The sequence below is a fragment of the Borostomias antarcticus genome (genome assembly GCF_949987555.1).
Source record: "Borostomias antarcticus genome assembly, chromosome: 2".
NCBI classification, from domain to species: domain Eukaryota; kingdom Metazoa; phylum Chordata; class Actinopteri; order Stomiiformes; family Stomiidae; genus Borostomias; species Borostomias antarcticus.
In genome coordinates, this window is record NC_140235.1 from 31,574,863 (window position 1) to 31,592,651 (window position 17,789).

General features: G+C 41.0%; 1 protein-coding gene across 1 annotated transcript; it reads left to right on the forward strand.

Moving 5' to 3' along the window:
• Window positions 1-372: 372 nt before the first annotated feature.
• Window positions 373-16,667, forward strand: LOC311322380 (myosin-7-like; the record flags this gene model as incomplete). Its single annotated transcript, XM_084454446.1, has 37 exons — window positions 373-573; window positions 821-964; window positions 1,047-1,203; window positions 1,292-1,319; window positions 1,479-1,584; window positions 1,667-1,759; window positions 1,928-1,991; window positions 2,083-2,181; window positions 2,274-2,377; window positions 2,468-2,606; window positions 2,697-2,815; window positions 3,029-3,178; window positions 3,263-3,433; window positions 3,618-3,927; window positions 4,133-4,197; window positions 4,505-4,710; window positions 4,818-4,941; window positions 6,200-6,336; window positions 6,417-6,672; window positions 6,785-7,027; window positions 7,114-7,290; window positions 7,382-7,527; window positions 7,608-7,698; window positions 7,784-8,173; window positions 8,270-8,396; window positions 8,599-8,717; window positions 9,048-9,244; window positions 9,336-9,519; window positions 9,635-9,800; window positions 9,905-10,029; window positions 10,172-10,480; window positions 10,598-10,801; window positions 10,942-11,238; window positions 12,063-12,167; window positions 12,279-12,374; window positions 12,455-12,589; window positions 16,506-16,667. The coding sequence occupies 37 exons, from the start codon at window positions 373-375 to the stop codon at window positions 16,665-16,667; spliced, it is 5,946 nt and encodes a 1,981-aa protein (XP_084310572.1).
• Between the last annotated feature and the right edge of the window lie 1,122 nt (window positions 16,668-17,789).

The following is a 17,789-nucleotide window of genomic DNA, read 5'->3' on the forward strand; positions in this document are numbered from 1 at the left end:
TGATGATTTTTTTTTTTACATAGTAACTTTGTCAGATTGTAAAACTTACAAACAATAGCCCTATTAGTCTGGAGGATGGTACAGGTAAGTGAACATAATGTGATGGCTGTTGAATGGCTTAAGCTAAGATGGCCAGTGAAAGATTTTTAATAAAATACTTATTACAATACACAACAAAAAAATGAGGTTAAGTGGACAACTCTTTCAGACTTGTTTGATAAGAACAGAGATGGCATCTTCTGTAATTAGGGGCAACTTTCATTCCCTACAGCTTCTCTACATCATGAAGACAGGAGGGTTGTTTTACTGGGAGACAGTTAGTGAAAACCTACAAAGATTATCTTTCTGTTCTTTCTTGGTGCAGATTTCAGGATGGGGGACGCCTTGATGGCAGAGTTTGGGGGCGCGGCCTCCTTTCTGCGCAAGTCAGACAAGGAGCGCCTGGAAGCTCAGACTCGTCCTTTTGACATGAAGAAGGAGTGCTTTGTGCCTGACCCAGAGGTTGAGTACGTCAAGGCCCAAGTTACCAGCAGAGATGGGGACAAAGTCACCGTTAACACTGAGTTTGGAAAGGTATGTAGGCTTACTTAATATAAACTAGTGAATAAACATGTATGACAATACAGTACATTGCAACAATTAGACAATTGAAATGTATGGTTGATTTAGATTTATTTATGATCAGGTTTTCTCTTGTAATCAATACAAACATCTGCAAATGTAATTTTAGACTGTAACTGTGAAGGAGAATTATTATGGAAAAAGTAATATATGGAGCATACATAATCGTAATCTTTGAAAACGATTCAAATGTTTTCAGACAACAACCCATAAGGAGGTTGACGTCCACCCCCAGAACCCGCCAAAGTTTGATAAAATTGAGGACATGGCAATGTTCACCTTCCTGCACGAGCCTGCTGTGCTGTTTAACCTCAAAGAGCGTTATGCAGCCTGGATGATCTACGTGAGTAATGACCATTTGTTTACATTCCCACTGAATCAAACAAATATTAAAAATGACTGAAACTTCACTTGCTCCTCCACAGACCTACTCAGGGCTGTTCTGTGTGACTGTCAACCCCTACAAGTGGCTGCCAGTGTACGATCAGTCAGTTGTCAATGCTTACAGAGGCAAGAAGAGGAGTGAAGCTCCTCCCCACATCTTCTCCATCTCTGACAATGCCTACCAGTACATGTTGACAGGTAAAACTAAACTTACTCTTCCAAAGTTTCATAACACACTGTAACTCAAGAAAAAAACACAATTTGTCGTTTGTTTTTCTTGTAACAGACAGGGAAAATCAGTCTGTCTTGATCACGTAAGTAAAACAAATGGTAATTCATCAGCACTAGCATCAGCACTAGCTGAGCATTTTGATCTAATTGATCTCCTACCTGCAATGACACACTATGGCTAGATGAATGATAAAATGTGGTGCAGATATTAATTGCTATCAAAACCACCTTCTTATCCCCAGTGGAGAATCCGGTGCAGGGAAGACTGTGAACACCAAGAGAGTCATACAGTACTTGGCTAGTATTGCAGCTGTGAGTGGGAAGAAGGATGCTGCTGCTGAAAGAAAGGTAATAAAAACCATGTTTCCTTGTATTTGATCGAGCATCTCACTATAAATGAAAGGGTAAATATGAATGTTTTGGATTCTAGGGCACCTTGGAGGATCAAATCATCCAGTGCAACCCTGCTCTGGAGGCTTTTGGTAATGCAAAGACCATCAGAAATGATAACTCATCCAGATTTGTAAGTTTTCTCTCATATTTTATAAAATAAAAACGATTAAAAAAGGTTGGCATATCATGTTGTAGAATGGGTTCCAGTGTCCAGGACTTCAGGGTATTTACTGTCTAGATAACACAATTATTTAAATGATTGATTTGTACAGTGTGATGCTTTTGCCTTCCTTTATAGGGTAAATTCATTCGTATTCATTTTGGAGTCAGTGGGAAGCTTTCGTCTGCTGACATTGAGACTTGTGAGTAAAGAGAAAATACTGCATGACTAATGGAATGAAAAATCTGTAAGTAAGAACATGATGAGAATTATGTTTTTCTCATCCTGAGCAGATCTTCTGGAGAAGTCTCGTGTCACTTTCCAGCTCAAGGCTGAGAGAGACTACCACATCTTTTACCAGATCCTGTCCCAAAAGAAACCAGAACTACTGGGTTAGTATACAAGATGAACAGTGAGCGTGTGTATTGAATACTCTGCTTTATGAAGTACAAGTCATGAAAAACACATTTCCTGTCGTTAACAGAGATGCTGCTCATCACCAGCAACCCCTATGATTACGCCTTCATCTCCCAAGGAGAGATATCTGTAACATCCATTGATGATTCTGATGAGCTCATAGCTACGGATGTAAGTAAAACATTTTCACAACAAACAAGTCAGTTTACTGTACAGGAAGTAATTCATTCAACATTATGATTATGTTCATCTATGTAATAGGACGCATTTGATGTGCTGGGCTTCACCCAAGAGGAGAAGAATGGCATTTACAAAATGGTTGGTGCCGTTATGCACTACGGCAACATGAAGTTCAAGACAAAGCAGAGAGAGGAGCAGGCAGAGGCTGATGGCACTGAAGGTGGGTTTTGAGATTTTAAATTATAATAATCTCCAAATTCGATCTTTATTATGTTCTGAGACATTGTCTTCATAAATCCTGCTTTTCCAGATACTGACAAAGTTGCATATCTGATGGGCTTGAATTCTGCTGACCTGATCAAGGGTCTCTGCCACCCAAGGGTCAAAGTTGGAAATGAGTGGGTCACCAAAGGTCAGAGTGTCCAGCAGGTTTGCATCTTTGCATCTTTCTGAGCTATACTTAAATTGAATCTGTTCAATTTTTAGGTTTAGTTTTAATGTTGATGATTATTTTCCCTTATGCGTATTCTGTACTACTCTGTTGGTGCACTGTTAATTCCGAATAGAAAATCTTCCAAAGATTGTACCTCATCACAGCTTTTTTGTTGATCACTATATTATTTATTCTATCCATCTCTATAGGTTAACTACTCTATTGGTGCACTGGCAAAGGCAGTGTACGAGAAAATGTTCAACTGGATGGTGGTGAGAATCAACCAATCTCTGGACACAAAAAATGCTCGCCAGCATTACATTGGTGTACTGGACATTGCTGGCTTTGAGATCTTTGATGTAAGTACTTGTACATTTAGAAACGTCAAAAAGACCATTCTGCTTCATTGTATGAGGGTAAAATACAATGAACTTCTCTTCTAGTTCAACACCTTTGAGCAGCTGTGCATCAACTTCACTAATGAGAAGCTGCAGCAATTCTTCAACCACCACATGTTTGTACTGGAGCAAGAGGAGTACAAGAAAGAAGGAATTGTGTGGGTGTTCATTGACTTTGGCATGGACTTGGCAGCCTGCATTGAGCTCATTGAGAAGGTTAGTGTCTTAACATTTACAGCTCTTTGTAAAATGGTTTACTACTATGTTTCCTTCCAAGTAATGTAGGTGTGGATAACAATGTTAATGATTAAACAATTATTTTGTTAGATTACAGTTACTATACAAAAGCAAGAATGAGATAGTTCCTTGATGGATACTTTTCTCTCATCTCTCCCACCAGCCCATGGGTATCATGTCCATCCTTGAAGAGGAGTGCATGTTCCCCAAGGCCAGTGATGCCACATTTAAAGCTAAGTTGTATGACAATCATCTTGGCAAAAACCCCAACTTCCAGAAGCCCAGGATAGTAAAAGGTAGACCAGAGGCCCATTTCTCTCTGGTTCACTATGCTGGCACTGTCGACTACAACATTGGTAACTGGCTGGTGAAGAACAAGGACCCTCTGAATGAGACTGTGGTCGGACTCTTCCAGAAGTCAAACCTGAAGTTATTGGGCACACTCTTTGCTGGCTATGCTGGTGCAGATTCAGGTACATAGGAATAATCTGACATTTGAACTCCATCGGATACTTTATCAAAACATACCAATTAACAATAACAAATTACAATATTAAGGAGTAATACATTGGACCTATTATTATTATTATTGTTATTGTTATTATTATTATTATTATTGTTGTTGTGGTTATTATTATTATTATTATTATTAATATAATTATTATTATCATCACATAGCCCCGGAGGCAGGAGGAAAAAAGAGGAAAGGCTCTTCCTTCCAGACAGTGTCTGCATTGCACAGGGTAAATACAAGTGTGGACGTGATAATTTGAATATCAGATGGAAGGAAGAAAATATAATTCATGCAGAATTAGCCTCAAGAGGTTTTTGACATGCATGTCAGCAAAACAACCTCACTTTTGACATTATCAAGAATATAGTTGTAAACAAAACTCCTACAGTAAGAGACCCAGTTTGAATGTGTGAAGTATGCAGTGCAATGTCAAAATAGTGGAAGACAAATTCATTTTTAACTGTACTGGATAGTCAATACTGATGTTGCCTAAAGTGCAAAAATGTTTTTGTTTTTTAAATTTGTTACTTCAACAGGAGAACTTGAACAAACTTATGACCAACTTGAGGTCTACTCACCCCCACTTTGTGCGTTGCCTCATCCCTAATGAGACAAAGACTCCTGGGGCCATGGAGAATCCTCTGGTCATGCACCAGCTACGCTGTAACGGTGTGCTGGAAGGCATCAGAATCTGCAGGAAGGGCTTCCCCAACAGGATCCAGTATGGTGACTTTAAACAAAGGTAGGCAAAATAAAAAGAAGAAAATAACTTAAGATCTACACTGCTTGTATATGTGTTCCATAATTGTATTTAGATAATCATTTTATAATTTTACTATTCAATTCAAGATACCGCATCCTCAACCCAAATGCTATCCCCGAGGGACAATTCATCGACAGCAAAAAGTCAGCAGAAAAACTGCTAGGCTCCCTGGACATTGACCATGAGCAGTATAGATTGGGACACACTAAGGTAAATATACTGCAGATGAAAGGTTGGCAATAACTCAAATTGGCCTTCATTTACTAAGCGATCGTACAACAGAAAACTGGGCATACGGTCATTTCCACTCCAAATTCGGCATTTATCAATTTGGACGTGAGTGGAGACTGCAACCAAATTTCACGCCAATTCTCAGCCTGTGTACACAAGTTAGAGAATTGTCATGAGACTGATTCTGACTGGCATCTAAGCACAGCCACAAATAAATCGCTTAAAAACATGTAATCTAGCCTTTGGCAAGATTATCTCTTTAGTAAAGGCCTCGTCTATGTGTTATATAGGCCTATCCCTAACAAAAATTTGTATTGTTCAATAGTTTGCAATTAACAGGTAAACAGGTTTTTGGTGTAAGAGTAATTTCGCGTTCATTTTGAGCCAACTTAGACAATGCAGCCTTATTGGTCTTAAAATTAGTTAATCTTACATCAATCAATCAATGTACTGGTGACAATTCTAGCAATCAAACTGAACAAATAAAAAGCAATGGGTAGACTTCAGTCACTTATTCAAATAAGATTGTTGATAGTCCTATCTGTAATGCCATATGCTCTGTAGAAAACCTATGTGCGTTCAGCCGAGGTGAGAGCAGTGATCGAGCGAGGTAGGCCATTAACCTGACGCACACCAGTTTCTATAGGCCTACAGGTTGAAATAGGATTTTTACATTCACACAGGTAATTTGCGATTTAGTTATTTTGTATTTTGCAATTTGTCACAATAATACTTTTTCTGTATGAAAGGGAAAATACATGTATATTATTATTAATGTAAACATTGACAGAAATGTGAAATGGTTTTTGGATAGGCTACACAACTAAACAAGGAAGCTGCCCAGCTTGCACGCTGCCTTATTGTGTGAATTTACATGCGTGAATCATCTCTTAAGATCAAATTGTAAAATGGCGAAGTGGTTTTCTGGGATCTTTCCATGGAGAGTGAGCTGCTATTGGACGAGTCTGGCCGTATTTCGCATCTCAATGCCGTAAACTACAGGGGTGAGGCCAGAATATGTAGGGGCGTGATATTTAAATGACAATTGTTTTCATCCACCACATTAATCAACGCCCGATCATTCATACGATGGGATAAGCAGTATACAATTGTTTGATAGATCACATGTGGACACTGTCGTACCATCATTTCTGCGATTGGATCTGCGCTCGGTTCTGCCCTCCATTGATAAATGAGAGCCATTGTTTCAGTAAAACATGGCCTTTATCTTCATCAGGTGTTCTTCAAGGCTGGTCTGCTGGGTGTTCTTGAGGAGATGAGAGACGACCGTCTTGCTCTCATCATCACTGGTATCCAGTCTGTGTCCCGTGGTATACTAGCCAGACTGGAATTCCAGAAAATTGTTGAACGCAGGTAGGTTTATATCATTTACATTCACTCAAGCTTGGGGTAAGGAGAAGCAGAACGAAGTCTAATTATGTTACCATTCACAGGGATTCCTTACTTGTGATCCAGTGGAACATCCGTGCCTTCATGGGTGTCAAGAATTGGCCCTGGATGAAGATGTACTTCAAGATCAAACCTCTGTTGAAGTCAGCAGAGACTGAGAAAGAGATGGCAAACATGAAGGAAGAATTCCTGAAACTCAAAGAGGCTTATGCTAAATCTGAAGCCCGTAGGAAGGAGCTGGAAGAGAAGATGGTCTCCCTTCTCCAAGAGAAGAATGACCTTCAACTCCAAGTCCAATCTGTGAGTTATAGTCAGGGCAAACAGTCCCACTCATTACATTCTAAGATAATTCTGTATGTATTTTACGATATGGCCTGTATTTTCAATATGCAGTACATTGCTCTCCTGACAGGAGCAAGACAATCTTGGTGATGCTGAAGAGAGATGTGAGGGATTGATCAAGAGCAAGATTCAGCTTGAGGCCAAATCCAAAGAGTTGACAGAAAGACTGGAGGATGAGGAGGAGATGAATGCAGAGTTGACAGCAAAGAAGAGGAAGCTGGAGGATGAGTGCTCGGAGCTCAAGAAGGACATTGATGATCTGGAACTCACTCTGGCTAAAGTGGAGAAGGAGAAACATGCCACTGAGAACAAGGTAACGCCTCTCTTATATTACTGTCATGTATTGATAGAACTCACAATATTAATATTGACAATAACACGCTTACTTTGTTTGTTCAGGTTAAAAATCTGACAGAGGAGATGGCAGCTCTGGATGAAATCATTGCTAAGCTGACCAAGGAGAAGAAAGCTCTGCAGGAGGCTCACCAGCAAACACTGGATGACCTGCAGAGTGAGGAGGACAAAGTCAACACGCTGACCAAGGCCAAAGTCAAGCTGGAGCAGCAGGTTGATGATGTGAGTATATATATCGATTCATTATGATTATGATCCTTTTATGAATCATTAAGTATTTGGATAATATTATTGTTCAAATGTCTTTCATCAGCTTGAGGGGTCTCTGGAGCAAGAGAAGAAGGTGAGAATGGACCTTGAGAGAGCTAAGAGGAAGCTAGAAGGAGACTTGAAGTTGACCCAGGAGAGCCTAATGGACCTGGAGAACGACAAGCAGCAAATGGAGGAGAGGCTGAAAAAGTAAGATCACACCCCCAAAAATCAGTATCCTGACAATGATTACCTTAAGAGAAAACACTATAACAGTGTATTTTTCACAGGAAAGACTTTGAGGTAAGCCAACTCAACAGCAAGGTTGAGGATGAGCAGGCCATGAGTTCCCAACTTCAGAAGAAACTGAAGGAGTTACAGGTCAGTTATCAGCATTGGTCAAAAACCATCTTGTATTGCTCCATTTGCTTAAGTACTGTACTTAGTAGAATCACGTGTATTTTAGGCCCGCATTGAGGAGCTTGAGGAAGAGCTGGAGGCTGAGAGAGCAGCCCGAGCCAAGGTGGAGAAGCAGAGGGCAGACTTGGCCAGAGAGCTGGAGGAGATCAGTGAGAGGCTGGAGGAAGCTGGTGGAGCCACTGCTACCCAGATTGAAATGAACAAGAAGAGGGAGGCAGAGTTCCAGAAGGTGCGCAGAGACCTTGAAGAGGCCACTCTGCAGCATGAGGCTACAGCTGCCACTCTGAGGAAGAAGAATGCAGACAGTGTGGCTGACCTAGGGGAGCAGATTGACAACCTCCAGAGAGTGAAGCAGAAGCTGGAAAAGGAGAAGAGTGAGCTCAGGCTGGAACTGGACGATGTCGTCTCCAATATGGAGCAGATTGTCAAGTCCAAAGTGAGTACTATGGAACTTCTGATATAATACCTAATACACTGCTTGTGTGCAGAATAATGAGTATTTGATGAGTGTTCAAAACCTCTTTTTTAACAGACAAACTTCGAGAAAATGTGTAGAACCCTTGAGGATCAGATGACTGAATACAGAATAAAAGCTGAAGAAGGGCAGCGATCCATCAATGATTTCACCATGCAGAAAGCAAAGCTTCAAACGGAAAATGGTACAACTTTAGTTAAGAGTTAAATTCAGATGAAATGTGAAGTATAAGGATACAGTAGAATGGCCTTCCAATCACTCCTCTTTGCCAAACATATAATCAAATTACAATCCTCTGCTTTAAGAGAGAAAAAACATCCAAGCTGTATGCCCTTACACTTACAAAGCTTGGAACAGGATAATTTAAAATATTTTCATGATAACAGGTGAACTTGCCAGACAACTAGAGGAGAAGGACTCCCTGGTCTCTCAACTGACTAGATCCAAACAGTCTAACGTTCAACAGATTGACGATCTGAAAAGACAACTGGAGGAGGAAATCAAGGTAAAGACAATAAAATGAAGCATGGCATCGCCATCCTGATCATGAGCTTACATTCTGTTTCTCTCCACAGATAGTCTGGTAATGGTCCCGTTCAGAAAGATTTCCACCTAGTCTGTTCTCGACCAAGCCAATCACAACCTTTTATCTAATATACAGTAGGGTGGATTTGATATGATGACTGTACCAACTTGATACGATGACTAACCCATTTTTCATTGCTCTGAGTGGCCAGTTCCATTCATAAGGATTTTGGTCTGTAACCATTGATAATGTCCTTTGGAAATTACATTAATAGTCCATTATAAATTATTTGACTCAATTTCATTACAGGCAAAGAATGCTCTGGCCCATGCAGTGCAGTCTGCTCGTCATGACTCAGATCTGCTGAGGGAGCAGTATGAGGAGGAGCAGGAGGCCAAGGCTGAGCTGCAGCGCAGCATGTCCAAGGCTAACTCTGAGGTGGCTCAGTGGAGAACCAAGTATGAAACTGATGCCATTCAAAGAACTGAGGAACTTGAAGAAGCAAAGTAAGGAGATGTCTGAAACAATATACTGCTTAACTTGATGATGGAATGATTGTGCTAAAATTCTTTGTTGAAAATATTTTCTGTCAATCAGGAAGAAGCTAGCTCAGCGTCTGCAAGATGCAGAGGAAGCTGTGGAAGCTGTCAATGCTAAATGCTCCTCCCTGGAGAAGACTAAACACAGGCTCCAGAATGAGATTGAGGATCTCATGGTGGATGTGGAGAGGTCCAATGCAGCTGCTGCTGCTCTGGACAAGAAGCAAAGAAACTTTGACAAAGTAAAGTTTTTAGAAGACCTCATATCTTATTAAAGTCATATCTATCTTAATTCCTCTTATGAAACAGTATGACATTTGTTCAGTGTTAATGGTTCTTCTATCATGTACTGTACAGGTCCTGGCTGAGTGGAAGCAGAAGTATGAGGAGTCCCAGACTGAGCTGGAGAGCGCCCAGAAAGAGGCCAGATCCCTCAGCACTGAGCTCTTCAAACTGAAGAACTCTTACGAGGAGTCTCTGGATCATCTGGAGACCATGAAGAGGGAGAACAAGAACCTCCAAGGTCAGAATATTTATACATTTGGCTTGGCTTGTATCGTTATTCTTTACTTGACTAATGGATGAATTGTGGACATTACTTAACCCTGCATGGGTTCTTGTCAACAGAGGAAATTGCTGACCTGACTGAGCAACTTGGTGAGGGAGGAAAGAGCATCCATGAGCTGGAAAAGATTCGTAAACAGCTGGAGCAGGAGAAGGCTGAGATACAGACAGCTCTAGAGGAAGCTGAGGTAAGACTAGGACGAATTGTAAAAAAAAAAAAAAATTATTGGAGGGGAAAGAAGGCCAATGATTATGTTTCAAAGACAGAAATTCCTGAAATGTAGCTTTTCCACAATTTCCACCCCTGACCTATGGGATGCATTCTGATAGGGATCCCTGGAGCATGAGGAAGGAAAGATCCTTAGAGCTCAGCTGGAGTTCAACCAAGTCAAAGCTGACATTGAGCGCAAACTGGCAGAGAAGGATGAGGAGATGGAAATGGCCAAGAGGAACCAGCAGAGAGTGGTGGATACCCTGCAAAGTTCCCTGGAGTCTGAGACTCGCAGCAGGAATGAGGCCCTCAGGCTGAAGAAGAAGATGGAGGGAGACCTCAATGAGATGGAGATACAGCTCAGCCAGGCCAACAGGCAGGCAGCAGAGGCCCAAAAGCAGCTCAAGGGCCTTCATGCACATCTGAAGGTGACAACTGCATACACTGTCATTCAAAATGCCGCAATACATATTAACAGAGTTAAAGGGATATAAAATATACACCAAGGAAAGTTGAAGTAAATATGGCAACATTTTTCTCAACAGGATTCCCAACTACAGCTGGATGATGCTCTCCGTGGCAATGATGATCTGAAGGAGAACATTGCCATTGTGGACAGACGCAACAATCTGCTTCAGGCTGAACTTGATGAGCTGAGGTCCCTGGTGGAGCAGACGGAGAGAGGCCGCAAACTGGCTGAGCAGGAACTGCTGGATGTCAGTGAGAGAGTTCAGCTGCTGCACTCTCAGGTAAGACACTGGCAGAAGACGTTTATAGAGTATGTTGGCATGTCAATTATATAGTCTTATGGATTATTATCATGTAGTGAATGTACTTTGTATAAGTCAATTTATTGACTTGTTAGATAATTTTGTATAATCATGTATAGAACACCAGCCTGCTGAACCAGAAGAAGAAGCTAGAGGGTGACACCTCACAGCTCCAAACTGAAGTGGAGGAGGCTGTGCAAGAGTGTAGAAATGCTGAGGAGAAGGCCAAGAAGGCCATTACTGATGCTGCCATGATGGCAGAGGAGCTGAAGAAGGAGCAGGACACCAGCTCTCACCTGGAGCGCATGAAGAAGAACATGGAGCAGACCATCAAGGACCTGCAGCACCGTCTGGATGAAGCTGAACAAATCGCCATGAAAGGTGGCAAGAAACAGGTTCAGAAGCTGGAGGCCAGAGTAAGTATCTGAGGCTTACCTACCGACACTAATGCAATTCCTCCAAAAAGATGATTGCTTTCAAATGTTCAATTTACATGTGACATTAAATTAAATTAGAAATGGTGCTCAAAGAGCACAGACCTCCACCCGTTAATGCATTCCGTGGCTCTGTGCATGCCAAAATTGAACAGGTTCTTAATTGGCCCATGCTACACCCCTCCACCCAGTTTAATGAAAAGCAGTCTCGTCGTTTTTGCGTAATCCTAGTTCAAAAAATGAATGGAGGTGAATGGCCGGCTTGGCCACGATTTGGATTCACTCTATATTTCAATGGGTTGTTAGTTGACCAATGCTACGTCTCTCCACCACATCTCATGAAAATCTGGTTGTTTTTGTGTAATCCTGCTAACAAACAGATGAATCAAGAAAGGGCTTGTGGACTTGCCCCGTGATGCAGATGCGCTCCAAAATTTAATGGGTTCTAAATTGCCCATGTTACACCCCTCCATTGAGTTTCATGAAAATAGGTCTGGTAGTCTTTGCATAATCCTGGTCCAAAAAAATTAATGGTGGTGAATATCCAGCCGTGCCTGGGTGGTTTGTGGACCTGCCCCGTGATTTGGAGCTGCTCTAAAATGTAATGGTTTCTAAGGTGGGCCATGCTACACCCTTCCACCGAGTTTCATGACACTGGACTGGTAGTTTTTGCGCAATCCTGCTAACGACATACGTACGGACACACGCCACCGAAAACATTATCTCTCGCTCTGCGATTTCATTGGGGTGGAGGTAATAAAAACAGGTAAACAGCTGTTTAACAGCTTGCCATCATTGCTCTCTAGGTGAGGGAGCTAGAGACTGAGGTAGAAATGGAGCAGAAGAAGGGCAGTGACGCAGTGAAAGGAGTCCGGAAATATGAGAGACGCATCAAGGAGCTCACCTACCAGGTATAATCTACGTATATCCTGTAATCTGTCCATACATTTCCTTTCTTCAATATTCTGAGATTGAAAAGTACAGATTGAATACAAGTCTCTACATCTCTTGTCTCGGTACAGACGGAGGAGGACCGTAAGAATCTGAGCCGTCTGCAGGACCTGGTGGACAAGCTGCAGCTGAAGGTCAAATCCTACAAGAGAACTGCAGAGGAGGCTGTAAGTAGACATATTTATTTAACTCAGTTACCAATTTAGTTTCCTTGAGGAACTGAATTTATGTTCCGTGTTTTTCTCAGGAGGAACAGGCCAACTCTAGTCTAGGCAAGTTCCGCAAGTTGCAGCATGAGCTGGATGAGGCCGAAGAGAGGGCTGACATTTCTGAGTCCCAGGTCAACAAGCTGAGAGCCAAGAGTCGTGATACTGGAGCGAAGGTCAGTTTCTTTGAAATAGATAACTAACATGGACTTACAATTTGAGTTGTATAGTAATATTTCACTATTTTACCCAACCCTTCCCTTTACAGCCCCATATTTACTATGTACCTGTTAAATATCATAATTTGTAGTATATTATTGTGTAATTGCCACTGGTAATATGGTAATATGTAGGTATATACAGAGGAACTACAGCTGAAATACTAAGATAAACTTCCACCATTACCCAACTAAGTACCGTGTAATGACCAGTTTAGGTTGGAAGGGGAATAATATGCATGGCTAGAGCCTGGTTATTGCTGAAAAAGGAAGAGAACGCACACTGTATGAAGTCTTAGCGAGGTGCCGGTAACAGATCAATGATCAACTAAAAAAAGAGAGAAACCGCACTCTTCTCTAGATGCTGGAAGTGGATTTATTGGCTGAGCCAAAAGCCTGGTAATACCATAGACACTTTTACAGTACAGTCTCAAATTACTTACTGAGTAAATTGTCATGTTTTACTTAGTACAATTGCAGAATATACATGGCACACGTTTGTGTTGATTGCATGGAAAGGTATGATCAGGGGGACTGTAAAAGGAAGGGTTACCTGTTAAGGTTAGTCCATTGCCTTTATCAATCATTTGGTATATTTTTTACTTGCAGTCATATACTGTACACGTCTCACAATCTTCATCCATTTTCTCAATCAGAAAGGACATGATGAAGAATGAAGTTCCCAAGGATCTTTTAAAATCTTGAAACAATAGTATTGTAGTGATCCCTTTATTCTCTATTTACCTGAAACTGTCAAGAATAAAGAGCTAAGTATTTGAAGTTCCATCTTGGTGTGCTGCTTTTCCTTGTATACTGGTTATTGGACAGACATGGCAGATACAGAATTTACCCTTATTGAATTTCTTGGAGCATTTAAAAAATAGACATCTTACATCTCCTTCAAATTAAACACCCATTCATGATGTAGCTTAGTTTTACCAAGAGGTAATAATTAATTATGGCTCATATTAGAATATTGTTGTCTTCTTCCAACAGGGTATATGTGGGCGTCTACTTGCAGGAGGAAGGATTACTGGGGACAAGGAATATAACATTCCTATTAATTTACTGTGGAGGATGGCAACACTTGCACAGTATGTAGAATGCTATAACTCCAGTGCAGACAAACGTTTTTGTAAATGGTAAATGGACTGCACTTATATAGAGCTTTTATCCAAAGCGCTTTTATCCAAAGCACTTTACAATGAAGGCCTCTCATTCACCCATTCACACACACACACCAATGGTGTTTTTTTGTTATGTGACCACTTTCAGGAAAATAATAATACGTTCTACGTTCTGGTAGCAAGGTAACATTACCATAATGAATATTCCTCTCACAGAAATAACATTCCCCAAATAAACACAAACAAAATTACATAAAATGTGATCATACATTATGTGTGTATCACAATTATCCAGCTCAAACTTAGACATAGCTTGAAATACATTTTTGAAAACTGCAATAATTTATAACTCCAATTGGAAGAGATAAAATATGACATGTTGATATAAAAAGAGAGAGGGCATTGAGGCATTGTATTCCAGTGACAAATTTCAAAGGAAGAGTTGAACCATCTGTTGGTTGTCTGGGCCTTAAAACATCAGTTTTCCACTTGCAATCATAAGCAAAACACAGTCCCACAAAGACAGTAATAAGAGAAGAGGTGTAGAATAGATAAAATACTACATAGAAGTACTTAATTAATGACCAGTTATTTTTTTAAATTAATCTTTATTTACCCATTAAGGAATGATTGCTCAGGACACCTCTTGGTCATGAGACATCTCTCAAAATGTTTTCTTCATCCGCTGCATCTGTGGTATGTGTGGAAAGACAAGATCTTTAGACTACTGGGACAGTCCACTTCAAACTCACAAGGTACAGTACAGCAATCATAAACATAAGGTATTCGAATAGTAAATATAAAATATTTCAAAGGTATTTGCAGAATTACATCACATTTCATAGAAGTAGCATGTTGTAACAGTGACACTACAAATTTCTTGGAAACGTCTCATCAGATTCTTGTAAACATTCCATTCTGCATTAACTGAGACAGATGTATCATAAAGATCAAAGTGGCTACATTATTACTGAACATGCACACACTGAATATTCTATAATACTCACCTCTTAATTGGGCTCGACATGAAAGTCCCATCCTAAGTCTAGTGAGACTTGAATGGCATCAGACAGGAGAGATCCGTTCTGAATGATATGTGCGATACCATACTGTCATGGTGGGAGGGAGAGGGTGACTGCAGGAGGTTGTTCTGAACAACTGTGAAGGGGACAGTATCAATGCTACTGACATGTTTGAAAGCACATGAGGATCTAAAAATGTAACAGTAGGCAATTAAAACTTGGAACAGTGCTGTTTATATAAGTACACCATCTCCCAAATATGAGGCACTGGGATACAGTATTACAAAAATATTGGATTCTTTATAGGCTCATCACCTGACATCATCAAATTTGCTGTACAGTACATTTCTAAATGCCTCACATGCTGTCCTCTCAACAGCAGGAATATCATAGGGGTTATCTTTGTATACAAGGACAAAGGGGGAGCCTGCAGTCCTCCACATGGGGTCATTGGAAAAAATAAGACGTTATTTCCCGTCACAACTGTCTACAACAATAGAGAGACAACAGCTATGTGAATACAAGGACAGTTTGCCTCAAACATCTACACACAATAGCCAATAAAGACGAAGTGAAAACAGGTTTTTAGAAAATATGTTATTTTATTTTACTGACAAAAAATAGGTTTAGGGGTTACATATCTGTACACACCCTTAGCCTAATAGTTGATGCAGCTTTGGCAGCGATTACAGCTTCAAGGCGTCTTGGGAAAGAAGGTACGAGCTTGGCGCACTTGTTTCTGGAGATGTTTGCCCATTCCTCTTGGCATATCCTTGCAAGCACCGTCAGGTTGGATAGGGAGCGTTGATACACAGCCATTTTCAGCTCTTTCTACAGATGTTCAGTTGGATTTAGGTCTGGGCTCTGGTTGGGCCACTCAAGGACATTCACAGACTTTCTCAGAAGCCACTCCTTTGTTCTCTTGAATGTCTGTTTCGGGTCATCATGTTGAAAGGTAAATCTTCGCCCCACACTGAGGTCCAGAGCACTCTGGAGCAGATTTTCTTCAAGGATCTCGGTGTACTTAGCTGCATTCTACTTTCCCTCTATCAGGACTAGTTGTCCTGTTACTGCTACTGAAAAACATTGCCGCATCATGATGCTGCCACCGCCATGCTTCACTGTAGGGATGGTATTAGCCAGGTGATGAGCGGTGCCTGGCTTCCTCCAGACGTGACACTTGGTATTCAGCCCAAAAAGTTCAATTTTGGTTTCATCAGACCAGAGAATCTAGATTATTATGGTTTGAGAGTCCTCTAGGTGCTTTTTGGCAAACTCCAAGTGGGCTGTCACGTGCCTTTTACTAAGGAGTGGCTTCTGTTTGGCTACTATATCATTAAGGCTTGATTGGTGGACTGCTGCCCGGATGGTTGATCTTCTGAAAGGTTCTCCCATCTCCACAAGGATACGCTGGAATTCTCAGGCCTTGTTTACACGTAGACGGGGATCTGGGAAAACTGTGATATTTATATGCGTTTATACCTGTTGTTTACACGGAAACTGAGGTTTTAACCCACTGAAAACGAATGTTTTAAAACTCTTTTAAGCTCCGGCCAAAGTGGAGATTTAGGAAAACTCTGTCTCTGTACTGGCATAGAGTGCTCTTGGTGGCGTATTTATGCAGGTGGCGGGTATTTATGCGGGTTCTTGTGCACAATTTTATTTTTTTAAACGGAGAGGGGGAAATATCCGTTTTTGTAAATACCCGTGTATGTGTAAACGAAGTCTCAGAGTGACCCTCGGGTTCCTGCCCATCTCCCTGGCCAAGGCCCATCTACCCCAATTGCTCAGTTTGGCCAGGCGACCAGGTCTAGGGAGAGTCTTGGTGGTTCCAAACTTCTTCCATTTACGAATGATGGTGGCCACTTTGCTCTTTGGGACCTGTAAATCTGCAGAAATTCTTCTGTACCCTTCTCCAGATCTATGCCGTGACACAATCCTGTTTCTGAGGTCTACAGATAATTCCTTTGACCCCATGGCTTGGAGTTTGTTATGACATGCACTGTCAACTGTGGGACCTTATATAGGCAGGTGTTGGCAATCCCCAATCATGTCCAATCAATTTAATTTACCACAGGTTGACTCCAATTCAGTTGTAGAGACATCTCAAGCAGTATCAGTGGAAATAAAATGCACCTCAGCTCACTTTGGGTGTCATATCAAAGGCTGTGTACACTTGTATATATATGACATTTTACATTTGGATTTTTAGTAAATTAGCACAAATGTCAAAAAATCTGTTTTCACTTTGTCATCGTGGGCTAATTTATGTAGAATTTTTATACAAAAAATGAACTCAATCTATTGTAGAAGAAGTCTGTTAAGTAATAAAATGTGGGGAATGTGAAAGGGGTGTGCAGACTTTCTGGCTTGACTGTACAGTACAGTACATACAGAATATGAGGGAATCTGTATCTCAAGTGTTTCCGAGGGATTAAAAATCTCTATAACACAAAACATGTATAGGCTATTGGGTGCTTTTTAAAGATGAGACATATATATATAATATATATAAAAGACTGTTTTTCAATACTGCATTAATTTTATTTCAGAACACAGATTGCTCCCTCAGCTAAGCATCATTTTCAATCACCCTGCGGTAGATGAATCATGTGCTTTGGTGGGGGTACAGTGGCCCAGCCTGGTTGTGCAAATGGCGTCACAGGGCATGTCTACACAAAGGACGATTTAAGGGCCAAGGTGAATCCATTTGTTCAAGTACATCAAGCACGTCTTAAATTAACCCTGCAATGGAAGTGAAAGGCAGCTGAGAATGAGAGCCTCAACCGAGTGGTATGTTCAGCTCTGGAAGCTAAGTAGGCTAGAAAGCCTCAAGGTTACAGTGTGGAGTTGTGAAAGTTTAAAGGGGTCCTATTTGTCTTAAGGTCTTGACGGAGGTTACACTTTCTCCAGTCATAACATGCCACCTTATTATCACATTGTAGGTCACTTCACACTTACAAATTCTACACCAAACGGTTCTGGGCTCAAGCCTTCTCATTAAACAAG